General features: G+C 42.4%; 1 protein-coding gene across 1 annotated transcript in view; it reads left to right on the top strand.

Moving 5' to 3' along the window:
- The first annotated feature begins 15,600 nt into the window (after nt 1–15,600).
- The window catches only part of SH3GL2 (SH3 domain containing GRB2 like 2, endophilin A1), a 214,130-nt gene continuing 210,964 nt past the window's right edge, over nt 15,601–18,766 (top strand). The window contains exon 1 of the mRNA XM_520501.8: nt 15,601–15,822. Coding sequence (XP_520501.3) covers nt 15,778–15,822 — 45 coding nt within the window. The 5' untranslated portion in view covers nt 15,601–15,777. The remainder of the gene's footprint in view (nt 15,823–18,766) is intronic.

Here is an 18,766-nt window from a genome sequence, read left to right as displayed (position 1 = left end):
ATAAAATTTCATGCAAAGAAAGGTGCTGCAATGGTAGCTATTCGTAGCTTATGTTGATTCTGACTAGCTTCCATTTCAGCATACAATGATTTGAATGCTTATGTGTCTCCAAAATTCATGTTGAAACTTATTCCCCAATGCAATAGTGTTGAGTAATGAGGCCTTTAAGAGGTGATTAGCTCATGAGGGGCTTCACTCATGTATAGGATTAGTTCCCTTATAAAAGAGGTTTTGCATAGTGCTCACCCCTTTTGCCCTTCTGCTCTTCCACCATGTGAGAACATAGCATTTGTCACCTGTAGAAGATGCAGCAACAGTCACCATCTTGGAAACAGAGAGCAAACCCTCACCAGACTCCAAATCTGCTAGCACCTTGATCTTGGACCTGGCAGCCTCCAGATATGTGAGAAATAAATTTCTACTACATATAAATTACCCAGTCTATAGTATTTTGTTATAGCAGCAGGAATGGACTAAGACAATGTGTTTTGACATTTACTCAGACCTTGTCTTTTCTCCTCACTACAATGGCTAAGAACCCCAAGAGTGAATCAACTGGTTCAAACTAAGCATAACTGCACCAGAGGAGTTGCGCACATACTCAGCTGACTGCTCGGGAAAGGCATTTGTGTGTCACCTGAATGAAGGCTGATTTCCATGGACGGCAGCCAGAGGGACAAAGAGGGAGGAACAAAGAGGGCAGGGAGGATATCCAGGTAAAGAGAATGAGATGAACCTCTGGATTATCTTTTGAAAATTGGACTCTGATATTGGGGCCAGAAAATACTATTATGTGAGTGTTGATAGCCTTTCTGTACCTTGCTAGCGAGCCAAAATTTTCATTATCTTCTTTCTTCCATCCTCTAAAAGGGAAGCTCTATTTTCGCTAGCTCAGTTATGAGGCCTCTGTGATGCAGAATCAGGCAATGTGCACAGAAACACAAACTGGATTCTGGGAAAGGCAAAAGAATAGGAGCAGATGGAAAAGGACAGTAAAGGGAGACAACAGGCTGGACACTCGGGGAGAATTTTATATGGCACTGAGAATTGGAGAAGGGAAGGAATTTGGGGGAAGAAACTGATGACCACTTTGGAGAACAATGTAGGTGGCAGAGACAATCAAATAACCACAAAGTGGCAAATCTGCCTTGGAATTTAATTTGGAACCAGTTCCGTTGGACCTGGAGTTCATGCTACCAACCTTCATGCCCTCCTGTGACAGCAAGAGAGAGCCAGGAGCTTTTCAAAGAGATGACCAGGGTTATAGGTCACAGATCTGCATGGAGGGCATTTTTAGACACACAAATCCAGGCATGACTGTAGCTGAAAAGGAACAAGGGGGAAGGAAGCAACTAGAATTGCATTTATCATCAACATTGCCTTTGGTCCACTTTACATGGGTGACTAATGAATATGTTGACTAGTGTTCCATGAAATATTTAGTATGTATTAACTTTGTCTTTGTTTCAAGACTTCTTGATTTACTCTTACATGTTGAATTATCGAACATTTGAATTATAGAATTATCTGAACACAAGTCTTTATCTCTGAGGATTTGTTCTACAAAATTTCCTCTGTGTACCAAATCTTTGTTACATATAAGCCAGCAATAGATCTGGAATTAGCTTAATGCAATATACCTAAAAGTCACAGATATACAAATAATTTTGCTGGGATATTACCTTAAGCTTAAGATATAACCATAACCACAGTCATACATTATCTTTTATATGATAATTGTTTTGATTATATAGATTCCCACAGGAGGGAATTTAGATAGTACCATAAATATAAACAAGATAAAAATCACCCATAAATCTTACCACTCAGAGATAATCATTATTCATATTTTAAAATATTTTCAGCTACTCTTTTTTTTAATGCCTATGCAGACAGTTATTATTATATAATTGAAATTATTGTGGCTTTTTACTTTTATATACTGCTGTTGTTAATTAATACTAAATTCTGATAATTTTAAGATACAAAGAAATGTTCTTCAGAGATTTAATTTATTATGGCTATGCTCTATTCCCCACATGTGGATACATCATAATTTATTTGAACCTTCCTTAATGTTGGAGTTTTAGGTTGTTTTCATTATTTTCCTATTATATAATGTTGTGATAACTATCTTGATACAGTACTAATATTTGCCTGAACTTTTGCTTTTATAACAACTTGACTGAGGTCTAATTCACACATCATACAACTCACCCATTTAATGTATACAATTCAATGTTTATTAGCATATCCACAGCCTGGGGCATCTTTCACCAACATCCATTTTAGAACATTTTCATTATCCCCAAAAGAAACTACACCCCCTTTAGTCATCAACCCCCAGTTCTTCCATATGCCCCACCTGCACTGTAGACAACCACGAATCTATTTTCTCTCTCTAAAGATTTGCCTACTTTGGACATTTTAAATAAATGAACTCATATGATACGTAGTGCTTCATGACAGTCATCTTTCATTTCGCATAATTTCAAGGGTGATACATGTGGTAGCATTTATCAGTACACTTCATTCTTTTATTGCCAGATAGTATATGACCTGCATGGCTATACCACATGTTACGTATCCATTCATCAGTTGGTGGATATTTGGGTTGTTTCTGCTTTTCAGCTATTATGAAATAATGTTTCTATGAACATTCATTTACAAGTCAGTGTGGACATATGTTTTTATTTCTCTTGGATATATAACTAGGAGTGGAAATGCTTGGTCCTGTGGTAACTCCATGTTTAATCATTTTAGGAATTGCCAGACTGTTTTTCAAAGTGTCTGTGCCATTTTACATTCCTGCTAGAAATGTATAAAGGTTTCAATTTCTCTACGTCCTCACCAACATTTGTTATTATCCATTTTTTAAAATTATAACCATCCATTTGGGTATGAAGTATCATCTTGTGGTGTTGATTTACATTGTCCTAATGGCTAATTGCCTGAATTTCTATTTAATTAAGATACTTTTTGGATATAAAGTTACTGAATTAAGAGCACAATTTTTAAAAAGTTAATATATAGTGCCAAACTGCTTTTCACTAATTGTGTGAATTTTACTCTGCCTGGAAGTATGTAGGTCACTAGTTCCATAAGATTTTCATCAAAATAAATATTTAAATGGGTATCACTTTAACACCCTTTCTTATGACCCTGGGTCTTTTCATATGCATAATAATTATTTATGTAACTCCAGTGAGCTACCCATATTGTTTGTCCATTTTCCTATGGGGTCTTAGTTTTTACTTTTTATTGAGTTATGTACGTTTCTTCTATTAGTCATATTTTTCATGAAGTATTTTAGTGTACATTTGTTTTGGAAATTTTTCTTAAAATAGCCTACATTCATCTTGAATAATTTTTGTTAAATAAAGGAAGTTTTTTTTTGTTTTTTGTTTTTGAGACCCAGGCTGGAGTGCAGTGGCACGATCTTGGCTCACTGCAAGCTCTGCCTCCCGGGTTCACGCCATTCTTCTGCCTCAGCCTCCCAAGTAGCTGGGACTATAGGCGCCTGCCACCAAGTCTGGCTAATTTTTTGTATATTTAGTAGAGACGGGGTTTCACCGTGTTAGCCAGGATGGTCTCAATCTCCTGACCTCGTGATCCGCCCGCCTCGGCCTCCCAAAGTGCTGGGATTACAGGCATGAGCCACCGCGCCCAGCCTAAATAAGGAAAGTTTTAAAGTAAATTATCACTATAAAACATCTGAAAAAGTAAATATTTCAGAGTCTTTGTGATAACCAATCAGACCAATCATTTCCAAAGAATTAAAAAAGATTTAGAAAATTTAAAAATTCATATTTGTTTATACAATACAACACATTAGGCAAATGGAGACTAACTGAGACACAGCACTTTGATTACATGAGACACATCCATGCTTCTCCCTGAATCTAATTGAAAATTAAAATATAGTTATGTTCAATGAAATATAGGAAATCAGAAATGGTAATTATTTGGCGGTTGATCCTTTTCATTTAGTTTCTTTGGCACTTTAATTATATTTATGGAAATAACTGGAGTTTTAAAAAATATGTTGTTTAGTGTCAATTTCTCAATGTTTACTTATATTTAAAAAACTGTCATGATAAAATTGAGAGCTGAGCAGCCTATCACTTTTTGGTTTGCGAAATTCTTAAACAGAAATCGCCAAAGTATAACACGCATTCTCCGGCTAATTGTGCTTCCAGAAGGTTAAGTGTGAGAGGTGAGTTGTGTGAACACTGAACACCTTTCCCCCAGTTCTGCTTAAAAGTCAGAATTTCTCATAAGTGGATTACAAACAGCTCTAGTTTTCTTTTATGAAGATCTGTGAACCCCAAATGCTTACTTTTGAGTAGTTCTGAGTTTATAGTCTTTTGAATTTAAGCACCGTCTTTTTAGGCCTAATGAGTCTCCCCTTCTACGCAGAGCTGCCTGGTTACTATGGCTGAAGCCAGAGGCGGCACAGCATAATGTGGGATGGCTGACAGATACCATGTTCTTCTCTCTAAACTATGTGCTTCAGTGGCTGAATTTTGATCCATTCAATAGGAGGAAACTGCCTGTATTATGCTTAAATGTACCAGATAAGGAATGGAGAAGAAAGGTATGGGAAAATGTCCTGTGTTGATGTATGTAAACATCATTGGTCTGGGGACACACATTGTGTGATGGGAGTAATTTATCCCTTCTTGTTACTTTTTCTCAGCAGTGGCATTAAATAAGGAAATGTGCCAAGTGTCCCAGTGCTGCTGTCATTGGGAGGGTATTGTAACAAAATGCTAAGGAGTAAGATGCACTCTTTTTTTTAATATATGTATATATACTTTAAGTTCTAGGGTACATGTGCACAACGTGAAGGTTTGTTACATATGTATACATATGTCACATTGGTGTGCTGTACCCATTAACTCATCATTTACATTAGGTATATCTCTTAATGCTATACCCCCCCTGCCTCCCACCGCACGACAGGCTCCAGTGTGTGATGTTCCCTACCCTGTGTCCAAGTGTTCTCATTGTTCAATTCCCACCTATGAGTGAGAACATGTGCTCTTAATAGGAGTCCTGTGTTGGGCCCCTATTATGGGTTGAATTGAGTCCTCCAGAAAGATACATGGAAGTCCTAAACCTCCAGTACCCCAGAATGTGACCTTATTTGGAAATAGCGTCATTGCAGATGCAATTAACTAAACTGGGATGAGGTTACACTAGAATTGGTTGGGCCCTTAATCCAATAAGGCTGGTTTCCTTATAAGAGTGAAATTTAGACACAGATACACACAGAGAGTAGAAGGCCAGAAGGCAGAAGCAGAAATTTAAGTGATGCATCTATTAGCTGAAGAATGCCAAAGAACACCAGTCATCACCAGAAGCTACAGGAAAGCCATGGAAGAAGTTTTTCCTCCAAGTCCTCAGGAGGAACTAACCCTGCTGACACCTTGAGTTCAGACTTCTGGCCTCCAGAGCTGTGAGAGAGTAGGGTTCTGTTGTTTCAAGCAACCCAGTTTGTGGTCCTCTGTTACAGCTGCCCTTGCAAACCAACACAGGCTCCAAATCTCTAGCCAAACTGCTTGATAATTTTGGCTCAATTTCTTTATCTGTGGGATAGAAATCATAATAGCAGCCCAGTGTGAGGATCCAATGGACTTCTTTATAAGGGGAAAGCTTCTATGTTTGGCCACCTGGGGCTTCTGGCCTTAAGACTTGCACCCTTCCCTGTCAGCAATACTGCTGCAGTTTAGAGACCAGTGGCTGTTAAACTGCAGTACACATCAGAATCACCTGGAGGGCTTGTTAAAACACAGGAGGACTGACCCCACCTCCAGAGTTGCTCATCCAGGAGGTCTGAAGCTGGGCCTTGATAACTTGCGAGTCTAACACGTTCTCAGGCGATACTGATGCTGCAGGTCCGGAGACCACATTTCGAGTACTATGGAATTAGACACTTGGGGAAGATTTATGGGGAACAAAGTAGCAAGGCCAGCCTTAGAGGGAGTTCTGAAAGGGCGGGAGGCTTTGCATCACGTGCAGATAAGCCTTATTCTTGTCATCACAATGGGTCTCAGCTACTCTGCCTGTCTCCTATGCTGTAACACACGGACATTTATGCTATCTTATTGGCTACAGGTTCTTTTCCAATCTTCATTCTGAACTTGAAAGTTATTTTCTTGCACATTCTGGGCTTGGACTTGAATGTCTACCTATTGTTCCATTTTGAGCTTCCCTGAGTGATGAGATTTGAGATCTGATCTAAAGTTAATTTCAGCATCCCTTTGTTTGACCTGCCCCATGAACCCTTTTCTCCATGACCTCTTCCTTCCCAACACATACTTTATTTTTAAAAATTTCTTATATATATATATATATATATATATATATAATTTATTATACTTTAAGTTGTGGGATACATGTGCAGAACCTGCAGGCTTGTTACACAGGTATACACGTGCCATGGTGATTTGCTACACCCATCAACTGGTCATCTATAGTAGGTAGTTCTCCTAATGTTATTCCTCCCCCAGCCCCCCACCCCACAACAGGCCCCGGTGTGTGGTGTTCCCTTCCCTGTGTCCATGTGTTTTCATTGTTCCACTCCCACTAATGAGTGAGAACATGCAGTGTTTGGTTTTCTGATCTTGTGTTAGTTTGCTGAGAATGATGGTTTCCAGCTTCATCCATGTCCCTGTGAAGGACATGAACTCATCCTTTTTTATGGCTTCATAGTATTCTGTGGTGTATATGTGCCACATTTTCTTTATCCAGTCTATCATTGATGGGCATTTGGGTTGGTTCCAAGTCTTTGCTATTGTGAACAGTGCCACAATAAACATACATGTGCGTATGTCTTTATAGTAGAATGATTTATAATCCTTTGGGTATATACCCAGTAATGGGATTGCTGGGTCAAATGGTATTTCTGGTTCTAGATCCTTGAGAAATAGCCACGCTGTCTTCCACAATGGTTGAACTAATTTACAGTCCCACCAACAGTGTAAAAGTGTTCCTATTTCTCCACATCCTCTCTAGCATCTGTTATTTCCCAACTTTTTAATGATCACCATTGTAACTGGCATGAGATGTTATCTCATTGTGGTTTTGATTTGTATTTCTCTGATGACCAGTGATGATGAGCTTTTTTTCCATATGTTTTTTGGCTGCATAAATGTCTTCTTTTGAGAAGTGTCTGTTCACATCCTTTACCCACTTTCTGATGGCATTGTTTGTTTTTTTTTCTGGTAAATTTGTTTAAGTTCTTTGTAGATTATGGATATCAGCCCTTTGTCAGATGGACAGATTGAAAAAATTTTTTTTCCCATTCTGTAGGTTGCCTGTTCACTCTGATGCTAGTTTCCTTTGCAGTGAAGAAGTTCTTTACTTTAATTAGATCCCATTTGTCAGTTTTGGCTTTTTTTTCTTTTTTTTTTTTTTTTTTGAGACGGAGTCTCACTCTGTCACCCAGGCAGGAGTGCCGCTTACTGCTTACGATCTCCGCTTACTGCCACCTCCTTTGTATATGACTTATTAGGTGCTTAATCATCATACATTCACCTGTGGAACCAGTTTTCACGTGGTGGTCACTCAGAGACTTTTCCGTTGATTTGTAAACCACCCCCACCCTCCCTGCCGCCAACCCCTGCCTCACTCTGATCATGTTCAGCTAGACTTAGGAAACTAGGCCATCATTGATCCTCCAAAACACTTTAATTTCTTTTAAGTTTTGCTAAATTTCCCAAAGCTTTTCCCTCCATTCATTCATTCATGAAATTTGGAACACCTCCTGTGTGCTCTCAGTGTATGCTCGGCATGCAGTGGTGAACAAAACCCAACAGTGCATGCCCTTGAGTTTGCAGAATAGTGAGAGAAGGGGGAGATACACATTTAAAAAATCACATTAATACATGCAAAATCATAGCTGTGACAAGTGCATCAAAGGAGAGTAGTACTTAGCTCTACAGGACTATACTGGTAAATCTGACCCTGTTAGGAAGCTTAGAGAAGTCTTTTGAATGGAGATCTGAAGGGTATTCAGGGAATTAGCCAGGTATAAAGTAGAAAACGATCAGGCAGAGAGAATAGTGTGTGCAAAGCTTGGGCAGGTGAAGGAGTGTACCAGAGACCAACCTTTAGTATGGGCATCAGGGTACATGAAAGCTGCTGGTGCTGTGTGGCTGAACAAGTGGGGAAGTGCCAGAGCATGTAACGTTCTTAAGGCTGTGTTCTCATTCTGACCAAATATGAGTCATTGGTCATCTCACTTGTTTCCACTGGCTGCCCTCACGCCTGTCATCAGACTTCCTCTACTCAAGATGCAGACTTCATCCCTCTCCACCTTCTCACCAGTGCTCTGTCTCAGGGGAATAGGTACCCCAGGGAAATAGGCATCCCTTCTCCTTTCCCAGGTGACTTCTCCATTTGGCCTTTCTTCCTTCCCTACCGCATTCTCCAGTGACCGCGCTCAGTGAGCCTCTAAGTCTCCAGGGTGACTTTTATCTGCAATTTAACTGGCTCCTTCCCTTTGTTCATTAACACACCCAGGTGGCCCAGCTTAAGAAACAAACAAACAGAAAACTTCCTATCAGTTCCTTTGTTATCCATGACCTAATGACTGGCTTCTCCCTTTTCATTGGTAGTAACGGGGTAGGGGGAAAACTGCCTTTGCTTCTTCACTTCCTCTCTTCCCCTGACTCCTTAGTCAGTTCTGCCTTAATAGAGAATTCTTCATTGCTCAGTGTGTTCACTGGTCTTAAGCTTGAGCCTCGGATGGAATTTCCTCCCCTCTGTAATACACCTTCCAAGTTAAGGGCATCTTAAGAGTTGCTGTCAACATTCGCCAATTCAACTGAATTCTATTCACAGAAAACTAAAAGTATTTTCTAGATCTTTGATCTAAGGAATTTCCTACTTGGCAAACTTGCTGTAACTGGACCTCAGAGAAAATTAATCTTCCTGAAAGGACAGCGTTTTAATGTTAAATGTTTGAAATGTAGTTTTTAAGTGGTGCTTTATATTTGATTTGTTCTCATTGAATTCGGCTTTATATGTGTGGCCCAGAGAAAAATACAAGCTGAGCGTGTTTAATAAAACAACCAACCAAAAAAATTGTTTTTCAAGGGGAAAAAGAAAAGCCTGAGCCAAATAAAGATGAATAATCTATTTAAATAGTTGTAAATTGTTGATTGTTTTATCCCTTCTTAAAGTGTAATTTTCTTTTAAAAACACAGTAAAGTAGGGCCAGGCGTGGTGGCTCACACCTGTAATCCCAGCACTTTGGGAGGCTGAGGCAGGTGGATCACAAGGTCAGGAGTTTGAGAGCAGCCTGGCCAATATGGTGAAACCCTACCTCTAGTCAAAATACAAAAATCAGCCGGGCGTGGTGGCGGGCGCCTGTAGTCCCAGCTATTCGGGAGGCTGAGGTGGTAGAATCGCTTGAACCCAGGAGGCAGAGGTTGCAGTGAGCTGAGATCATGCCACTGCACTCCAGCCTGGGCGACAGAGCGAGATTCCATTTCAAAAAAAAAAAAAAGTAAAGTAGAATAAATATATTATCAGTATTATTTTCACATATAAAGCTGATACAGAATATTGGAAGCTTGTACTCAGAGTTCTTAGTATCATTGACAGGTTTATGCTAAATTAAATTATTTCTCCTTTCACACTTGGATTTTCTATAATCAAGAGAATGCATCATTTAGATGATGGGGTAACATGCACACTGTGACTAAGGAAAAGCTTTTCTCTGAAAGGCTAACTAGCTACCAAAATAGCAACAGAACTTGGCCTCTTTTTTTTTTATTGAGACAGAGTCTCACTCTGTTGCCCAGGCTGGAGTACAGTGGCATGATCTCAGCTCAACGCAACCTCCTCCTCCCAGATTCAAGTGATTCTCCTGCCTTAGCCTCCCAAGTAGCTGGAATTACAGGCACATGCCACTGCACCTGGCTAATTTTTGTATTTTTTAGTGGAGGTGGGGTTTCACCATGTTGGCCAGGCTGGTCTTGAAGTAGTGATCCACCCACCTCAGCCTCTCAAAGTGCTGGGATTACAGGCATGAGCCACCGAGCCAGGTGAGAACTTGGCCTCTTTAGCACAGTACTTTAAGAGGCTGACTAGCCAAATCCTATGTTCAGGGTTAACAATATGCCTTCAACATCTCTAGTGATAATATCCAGACAAGAATAGAATAAATAAGCCAATGGTAAAGATGCCCTAACAATTTGCCCTTAATTAAGATGATTCTCATTCCAGAAGTGCACTGCTCTGAGTCCAGTTGCTTGGCATTTATTTACAAGCACTTAGACACCAATTCCCAGGGGATTGGGAGGTTCAGACCCTGGCAGCCTGAACCATACCTACCAATCACATAAACAAAAGGTTTGATTTGTAAATCAGAATGTCAATGTCTTAGCAGGAGAATTGACAGTTTGCTAAAAGACTATATTCCTTGTCACTCAATCTGCCCACCCTTTTCTGAGAAGGAAGCCTAATGCAGTGCTTAGCAGGAACTATAGTTGCCTAAATCTCTGAGTTGGTAGCCAAACAAGAAATGGACCTGAGATTAGAATATTATTGCAGGAAGGGGAGAGGGGATGTAGCGCCAAGTGTTTCTGATTGCAACCTAGAAAAAGCAGTGTTGGCTGAGTGAACAAAGGGGAATTTATGGGAAAGGTAATGGGAGCTGAATTGTCAGGACCCTGGAGAACCGGGCTTGGACACGTCGAGGGAGTAGTAACCATAACCATTGAACAATCTGCTCAGCCAGTTTCCCAGTTTTTTTGACCCTCTGCTGGGCCTAGCTTTCAAAATTTAATCAGGCTTTCACAATTGCAATTAGCCTATATCTAGCAAGTATCTGTATTATCTGTCAAGAGTTATAAAGACCCTGCACTCAAAGAGGTAAGCATGTCTATGGTACATATTAGGCCAAATACAACACAATCAGGGCTGAGGCTTCAAAAATAAAGAGAGGACATGAGGGTAAAAGGATGGGGAAAGACTTCAAAGGAAAAACACTGCAAATGGGCACTGGAGGTGGCAGGATTTTATGGGGAAGTCAGAACTATTTCAAACTGCAATGGAAATAGTGATGATGGTACAGATGAAGAGTCTAACATGAGTCACCCACTTGGTTAAGCCCTTTCTTCTCCTCTGTGATTGGGTTAAAAGGGTTTATCTAAGTGAAAAGGAAGTTTTTGCAGGGAGAGGCCCCTGTACTTTGCGGGGAGGAGGGCTATATGGGAGAGAAGGAAAGGTGGGAAAGGTGGCCATCCCCGGCAGAAAGACCCACACATCCACTTCAAAAGAGGTTAAAAAAAAATGCTTCTCTCTGTGTATCTGTTGGAGAGTCGGTGGTAGGTGACAAAACTGGAAGCAAGGAAACAAAGATGGTCTTTCCCTTGATTTCTCATCTCCAGGAAAGGGCGTGTTAGCCCTGCCTGAGCTAGGTGGGTGTTCAATGCTACTGGTCGCATCCAAAGGCACAAAATCTTATGTTAAGTGCCACTCACCCTGGAAAAACTGTCTGGGTCCTGCGCAATCTAGGTTTTAATATCTGGTGAAGGCTTTTGAACATCACATCCAATGTGGTCAGAAGAAAGCATCAGTGTCAAAGATACATTGTTCATTCTTTTATTCATTCATTTATTCATTCAAACCTCTTCTATTTATTAACACTGACTAGAGGCTCTACCCTGAATTGAGGCTAAAGGCTAGAGTAGAAAAAGTAAGGATAAGTCACTTCCTTTCATTGCCTCTGTTTTCCTATCTCTAAAATAAGAAGTTGGAGTTTAATGCCTTTGCTTTGCAATGTTTCTTATGCTTAATGAGCTTACACATGAAGTCAGGAGTAGTTTGCCCCAGTATGAGCCAGAGGCACAGTGACAGGGGTTGAAGCTCAGAAAGATGAATGCTGCTGCTTTTCCTCTGCCTCCTTGAAGCTGGGGACCCTCTGAAAGGTGCCAGGGATGCAGCAGCTCTGTGCAAATGAGAGGTCTGGTATTTGCCAGAAGCTTTACCATAATGCAAGGAGAAATAGTGCATAAATGATGTGATGGGATTATTGCTGACCATGAATCTACTGCCCAATTAGTGAGGTGGTATTGTGTGGGGGTTTCATTTAATTGGGACTTTCCTGAGCAGATCTAGGTTTATTTAACAGTTTACATTGATTTTTATCTCGGGAGACTAGGGCAGCATGCTGAATTACCACAACCTTTTACCAAACAAAGCTCTTCCTCATTGACTTTTGATTCCCCTTTCCCTGCATTGTGCTTCTGCATTTCTCTCCAAAGCCTCTGTTGAAGATTCTTTGCAACCAAAGATGGCATCCATGCTTAGAATTGTTCAGTGTCTGGGGTATTTGTTCCTCTGTATTCAAGTAACAATATATGTCCCTAGGAAGATTTTTTTCAAATTACTCGTCTGGAAACCCCTTGGGATTCAAGGTCCAGCCCACACATGCCTCGATACTTCCCCTTCTCAATCCCAGCATCTCCTACCATGATGCTTGCTAGTAGGAGGAGCTTAACAAATTTCTTCAAAGGTGACATCTCAAAGGTCTTTACAGGCATAAATTGTGGCTTCAATACAAATGCTGGGTTTAGATGATGTATCAGTCTGTTTTTACGCTGCTGACAAAGACATACCTGAGACTGGGCAATTTATAAAAGAAAGAAGTTTAATTGGATTCACAGTTCCACCTGGCTGGGGAGGCCTGACAATCATGGCAGAAGGTGAAAGGCATCTCTCACATGGCAGCAGACAAGAGAAGAGAGCTTGTGCAGGGAAACTCCTGTTTTTTTTTCTTTTATTATTATATTTTAAGTTTTAGGGTACATGTGCACATTGTGCAGGTTAGTTACATATGTATACATGTGCCATGCTGGTGTGCTGCACCCACTAACTCGTCATGTAGCATTAGGTATATCTCCCAGTGCTATCCCTCCCCCCTCCCCCCACCCCACAACACTCCCCAGAGTGTGATGTTCCCCTCCCTGTGTCCATGTGATCTCATTGTTCAATTCCCACCTATGAGTGAGAATATGCGGTGTTTGGTTTTTTGTTCCTGCAATAGTTTACTGAGAATGATGATTTCCAATTTCATCCATGTCCCTACAAAGGACATGAACTCATCATTTTTTATGGCTGCATAGTGTTCCATGGTGTATATGTGTCACATTTTCTTAATCCAGTCTATCATTGTTGGACATTTGGGTTGGTTCCAAGTCTTTGCTATTGTGAATAATGCCGCAATAAACATACGTGTGCATGTGTCTTTATAGCAGCATGATTTATAGTCCTTTGGGTATATACCCAGTAATGGGATGGCTGGGTCAAATGGTATTTCTAGATCTAGATCCCTGAGGAATCGCCACACTGACTTCCACAATGGTTGAACTAGAAACTCCTGTTTTTAAAACCATCAGATCTTGTGAGACTCATTCACTACCACGAGAACAGTGTAGGAAAGACCCACCCCCATAATTCAATCACTCCCACTGGGTTCCTCCCACGACACGTGGGAATTGTGAGAGTTACAATTCAAGATGAGATTTGGGTGGGGACACAGCCAAACCTATCAGATGAGGTGCAGAGGATGCCTGGGCGACTGAATCAATGGTTTCCAAAGGATTTAATGTAATGCCCTTAAGTAGTTTTTTTCTCCCAAGGTAGTTTCTTTGAAGTTAAGCAGCATGAGACTTCCAAGTTGGTGGATGAAGAACCAGGGAAAGATAGAAACTGCCTTTTGTATAATGTAGGGCTCAGTTAAGTATTCAAAGTTCCAAGGAGGCAATTCAGGCCCCCATTTCACACCTTTCACTGTTAGAGAGCAGAGCTCCTATCCATCCCAGGCCCTTCCACTTTGTAGATCAATTGCTCTATCTTTTGGCAGCTTCAAAAAGGCCTGTCTTATGAAAATGCTTTATTGTTCAGATCAGGGACCTGGTAGTAAAAATTAACTATAAAATACTTTTTTTTCTATTATGCAAGTAATGGGTAGCCTTTTAAAAATTGGAAACATAGAGAAAAAAGTTTATTCCTAACAACCAGAGCCTCAGTGGATTAAAATTACTCAGGTTTCTCACTGATGCTACATGCCCATTGAACGTCAGGTGGGGACTCTGCACTGCTTTAGTCTCACTCTGGATACTGGCTGACAGACCACAGCTTTCTAGAATATTGTGGCAGAGGAAAAGAAAGCTTTGCGGCATCTCATATTGCTTCTGCAGAAGTGACAGTCACTTTTCCTCTTAAACCTCTAGTCAAAACTTGTAACCATGCCTCCACTTAACAAGAGGTTTGGAAAGTGCAATTCTGCCATGTAGGGAAAGGTATATGAACAGTGGTAAGGGCTACCACACTGGAGAATAGCTCCTTTCATCTGCCTCCCTTTGCAGCCTGCACCCCTAGTCCATGCGCTCTACTGCTCCAGTGCCCACCACTGCTTGACTCTGCCTTTGTGTGTGTCAGTTCACATTATCAAGAAGGACCATGACTGGTAGCTCTACGGATGGAGGACCCTTTTGTAGCAGGTGTTCACCCTGTGCCCAAGCTGCAGTGCCTAGAAGAGTGGGGATGGGTCTGTGGCTCCTATCAGGCTGCAGGAGTTGCGGAGACAGAAAAAGTATTTCTAGGACTCCCATTTGGCCTTGCAGTCTCTACACATCCTTGGCAATTTCTCCCATCTTGGCTTCTCCTTCTTATCACTTTGGTCCACATACGGGGACAGCGTCTAAGTTCTTTCTGACCACCTCCTCAGTCCTAGAAAAGCCAGACTTGGTTAAGTACCAGAGCACAGAAGGCATTTAGTGCTGCTCTGCTCCCAAGTCATCTATTAGTTTCACTTTAGCCAGCCATACCTCCTTGGTTACATATGAAGTATCTGTATATAACTTAGTATCATGCTTTTTCACATTATATTTTGATTTTTATCAGACCGGAAACCCTAAATCCACAAGCATAACAACAAGATCACATTTGGGCTTTTTCATTTCTGTAACCAGAGGATTAAACGCTAGTTTTGTAGTAAGACTTCAATTCTATTTATCTGTCCAGGCTTAAGGGTTCCTGTTCTTCTTTTTAAGTCATTAAATTGTATCAGACAAGGGGGAAAAGGCGTGTGTGACTTTCCCTAAGGTAAGATGGGCTTAAGGGATATTGAAACCAGGGCAGAGAAATGTTTTCTGTGACCAAGCAGTCAGGGCAAGGCATAGAAGGAGCAATGACTTATTCATTAGCCCAGATAGAAGGCCACTCTTTTTCAGGCTGCGGCGCAGAGAGGCCAGGCTCAAAGGGCAGGAGGGCCGTCTGCAGGCAGCGCCGCCGCGGCTACCTGGAAGCCCAGCAAGTCACCTGAGTCCTGCGGATGCCTGGGCTGCCAATCTGCAGCGACCCGTCCGCAGCCCCCGGGGGCAGGAACACCAACCCCGGGACAGGAGGACGTCCTCGGCCTGCTGACTAGGGATCCGCCAGCGGGTGCCGCTGAGCCACAACCCCGCAGTCGGCGCCCGCATCCAGGTACCGCGCGCCACAGCACCTGCCTGGGCGTTCCCGCGCTTGGGGCGGGGCTTCCCGCGTCCCCTTTAAGAGGCCGCATCACCCGCCCTTGACGTCAGAGTGTTTCTCCGCAAGAGCCCGTGTCCCGCTAGGCTCCGCGCCCTCGCGCCCGTAGCCCCGGCGGCGGCACGACCAGCGGCGGCCAAGCGAGCGCGCCGCCCCGCTCGGCCCTCCCGTCCCGCTCCGCCGCCTCTCTCCCGCACAGCAGCCGCCAGCGCGGCCTCCTGCACCATGTCGGTGGCCGGCCTCAAGAAGCAGTTCCATAAAGCCACTCAGGTAAGGCGCGCGGCAGGTGCGTCCCGGGGCAGTCCGGGGCGAAGCTGCGAGGGGCGCGCTCGGCGCTGGCCGTCCGGCGGCAGCTTGGGGAGTTCGGCAGCGAGCCTCGCCCGCGCCGGCCGCGCCCCGCCTCGCAAGCCTAGGCGGCGGCTCGGGGCATCCCCGGTCTGGGCGTCCATCCTCGGTCCCCCGCCCCCGGCTTGGTGCGCGCTGCCTGCCCGCGGGTCCCCGGCGTCCTGCCTGGTAGCGCTGCTCGCCGCCCCCGCATCATCTCGCGCCCGTGCTGCAGGAAGGGGACCGCGGCTGCACTGCTGCCGCGGCGCGCAGGTGCCCGGGCGGCGCGGTGGGAGATTATGTAAAGTCGCCTCTTCACGGGTGACCTTGCGGAGTCGGTGCACCCGGCTGTCCCGGGATGTGTTGGCATGAGCGGTGGCCGCACTGGGGGTGGCGGCGCGGAGGCCGGCGGTTTGCGCTCCTCTCCCTTACCCTGTTGTCAGAACCCTCCTTCCCCGCCGCCCGCAGGCTCCAGGGGAATGGAAGGCTGGGGTCTTCCTTTAGGGACCCGCATACATTAACTTTTACCTGGAGAACTCGGTCGTGAAACTCCTTTGAGGCCAGGGCATGACAAGCAGTCTGCGGGTCTTAAATATTTCCCTTCAGCAACCAAATTGTTGAAGACTTAAAATCATCATGTATTTTAAATTGTTTTTAATAAATCTTTGGCATCTTGGATGTGCCCATTTTTCTTTATGGGATTAATAAGCTGTGACTGTAATAAAACTGATTAGATTCTACTAATTAAAATCATTGGACTCAAAGAATTTTACATAGGGGCAAATAAGCGAATACTTACGCTGTGACCTATTTCTTACATAATGTGTGTGATTACTACTTTTTAATCCTTCTGAAATAGGTTCAAATTTATGGGATCTTTAAGGATTTTGATGACTTACCGCGAAATGTTTTTCATGATTTGGTGTTAAATAGTTTTTCATAGGTTAGCCTTAATTAATGAGCTTTCTCATAATTTCTCGGAAGTAGTGAGGTTTTTCCTAGGCTACCACAGTGGCAGCCTTGTTATGAACCACATCCAGAAAAGGTGAGGGTTGTGTTTTACAGAACCTTGGTTAACTTAGGGCGACAGATGCAGCATGTAATTCCCGTCGTGTGTGTGTTTGCACACATCTGCATCATCTTCATCACACAGACTTGCCTTTATAGAATCAGTTATACCTGTCAACTTAGGAAATCAAGAAAAGTAAGACTATTTCTGTAAAAATGTTTCTTAATGTAATTATTTTTGCTTTTCTATTATAATTGGAGTTATCTGTGACCTCTCTGCCAGACATGTTTATGAAAGTAAGTGATTTGTTTGTTGATGTAGTTTGGAAGGCTTCTAATAACTTTATACTGCAAGTTCTTTCAGGTTTACAGAACCAAGCATATGTGCTGCCCAGGAATTCTCTGGCAGGACTTCTTCGATATTACTAACCTTTTTGATTGCTCTACTGGTTACTTCTCTACAGCATATCTCAGCACTGCGTTTACCAACACGACATCTTTTTTCCACTTAGATTCTAAAGATTTCTTTTGCAAAGCTTAGTGCCCTCAAAGGCAATTAAGAGTCTTGGCTTTGGAGTGGGAAAGGCTAAGATTTGAATCCTGCCTCTGCTGCTTCTGACCTTGAGAGAGTATTTAACTTCTGAATCTGTCCTTGCTGAAGTGATGATAATTTCCGTTTCTTAGGGTTGAGGTGAAGAGAAACGAGTGTGTAGAACACACGTAAAAAGTGTTCAATAAATTATAGTTATTGACATAAAGGATATTTTTATTAGTATAAAATACTATCCCTTATGCTATGAAGAAGTTACCCAAGCTAGACTTTTTAGTTTTTCCAACTTAAAAAATAGAGCGCTCCATTTCCGCTAAATCTTGAAGTTCTATGTAGCTCTAAAGTGTAGAAAAAATAATTTAAACTGTGTTAGGAAAGAACTTAAAAGGTTGGAGAAGGTCGGCATGTGATGCGATACGGTTACTGTTTATCACACCGAATCCAAATGCAGAATCACTGCGTCATTGTCTTCCTTTTACTGAAAAGCCTTTTATTTGAAAGGTGAAGCAGCACGTAGTCTCTTATCCATAATTTAGTGTATGTAGCACACTGTTAGAAAGTCTAAGGCACAGGTGACTGTTCTGTGCATATGTATATTTAGGAGAGTATGTAAAGCCCATGTTAATGTTTGCATGTGACAAAAAAATTAGAGAAATAGTCCTGTCCTACTTTTGTAGCCATTTTTTTCCATCAGGTCTGTGAACCTGATGTTACCTACAGAGAAGCTTTAGACCTAGAATTACTTCCTGTTGAGAACTGATGTGCTGGGTAATATAGCCTGGGTTTGTTTGTTTATTTATTTATTCATTTGAGACAAAGTTTGACTCTTGTCGCCCAGGCTGGAGTGCAATGGCGTGATCTCAGCATACTGCAACCTCTGCCTCCTGTGTTCAGGCGATTCTCCTGCCTCAGCCTCCTGAGTAGCTGGGATTATAGGCATGCACTACCACGCCCAGCTAATTTTTGTATTTTTAGTAGAGACAGGGTTTAGCCATGTTAACCAGGCTGGTCTTGAACTCCTGACCTCAGGTGATCTGCCCGCCTCGATTACAGGCTGAGCCCCCGCATCTGGCCTGTAGCCTGGGTTTATAAGTGGAAGGAGTCTGTTCACGCAAACGTTTCTTTCTATGGAATTGAGCTTTTTTGCTTGTGTTAGTAAGCGATGATAAATAAAACAGTATATTGTTTGTACTTGGAATTTCTGATTAAATGTGTCACAACTGTTGTCTTGTATTAGAATTGGTTATTTCTACCTTGTTGCTGACAGTTATTTTCAATATATTTACAATTTGGAGGTAAAAAAAATGCTTTTGCCAAGTAAAATTTATTAGA

Source organism: Pan troglodytes, chromosome 11 (assembly GCF_028858775.2).
Source record: "Pan troglodytes isolate AG18354 chromosome 11, NHGRI_mPanTro3-v2.0_pri, whole genome shotgun sequence".
Classification (NCBI taxonomy): Eukaryota; Metazoa; Chordata; class Mammalia; order Primates; family Hominidae; genus Pan; species Pan troglodytes.
The sequence above is the reverse complement of the archived record's forward strand: the minus strand, read 5'-3'. Positions and strand labels throughout refer to the sequence as shown.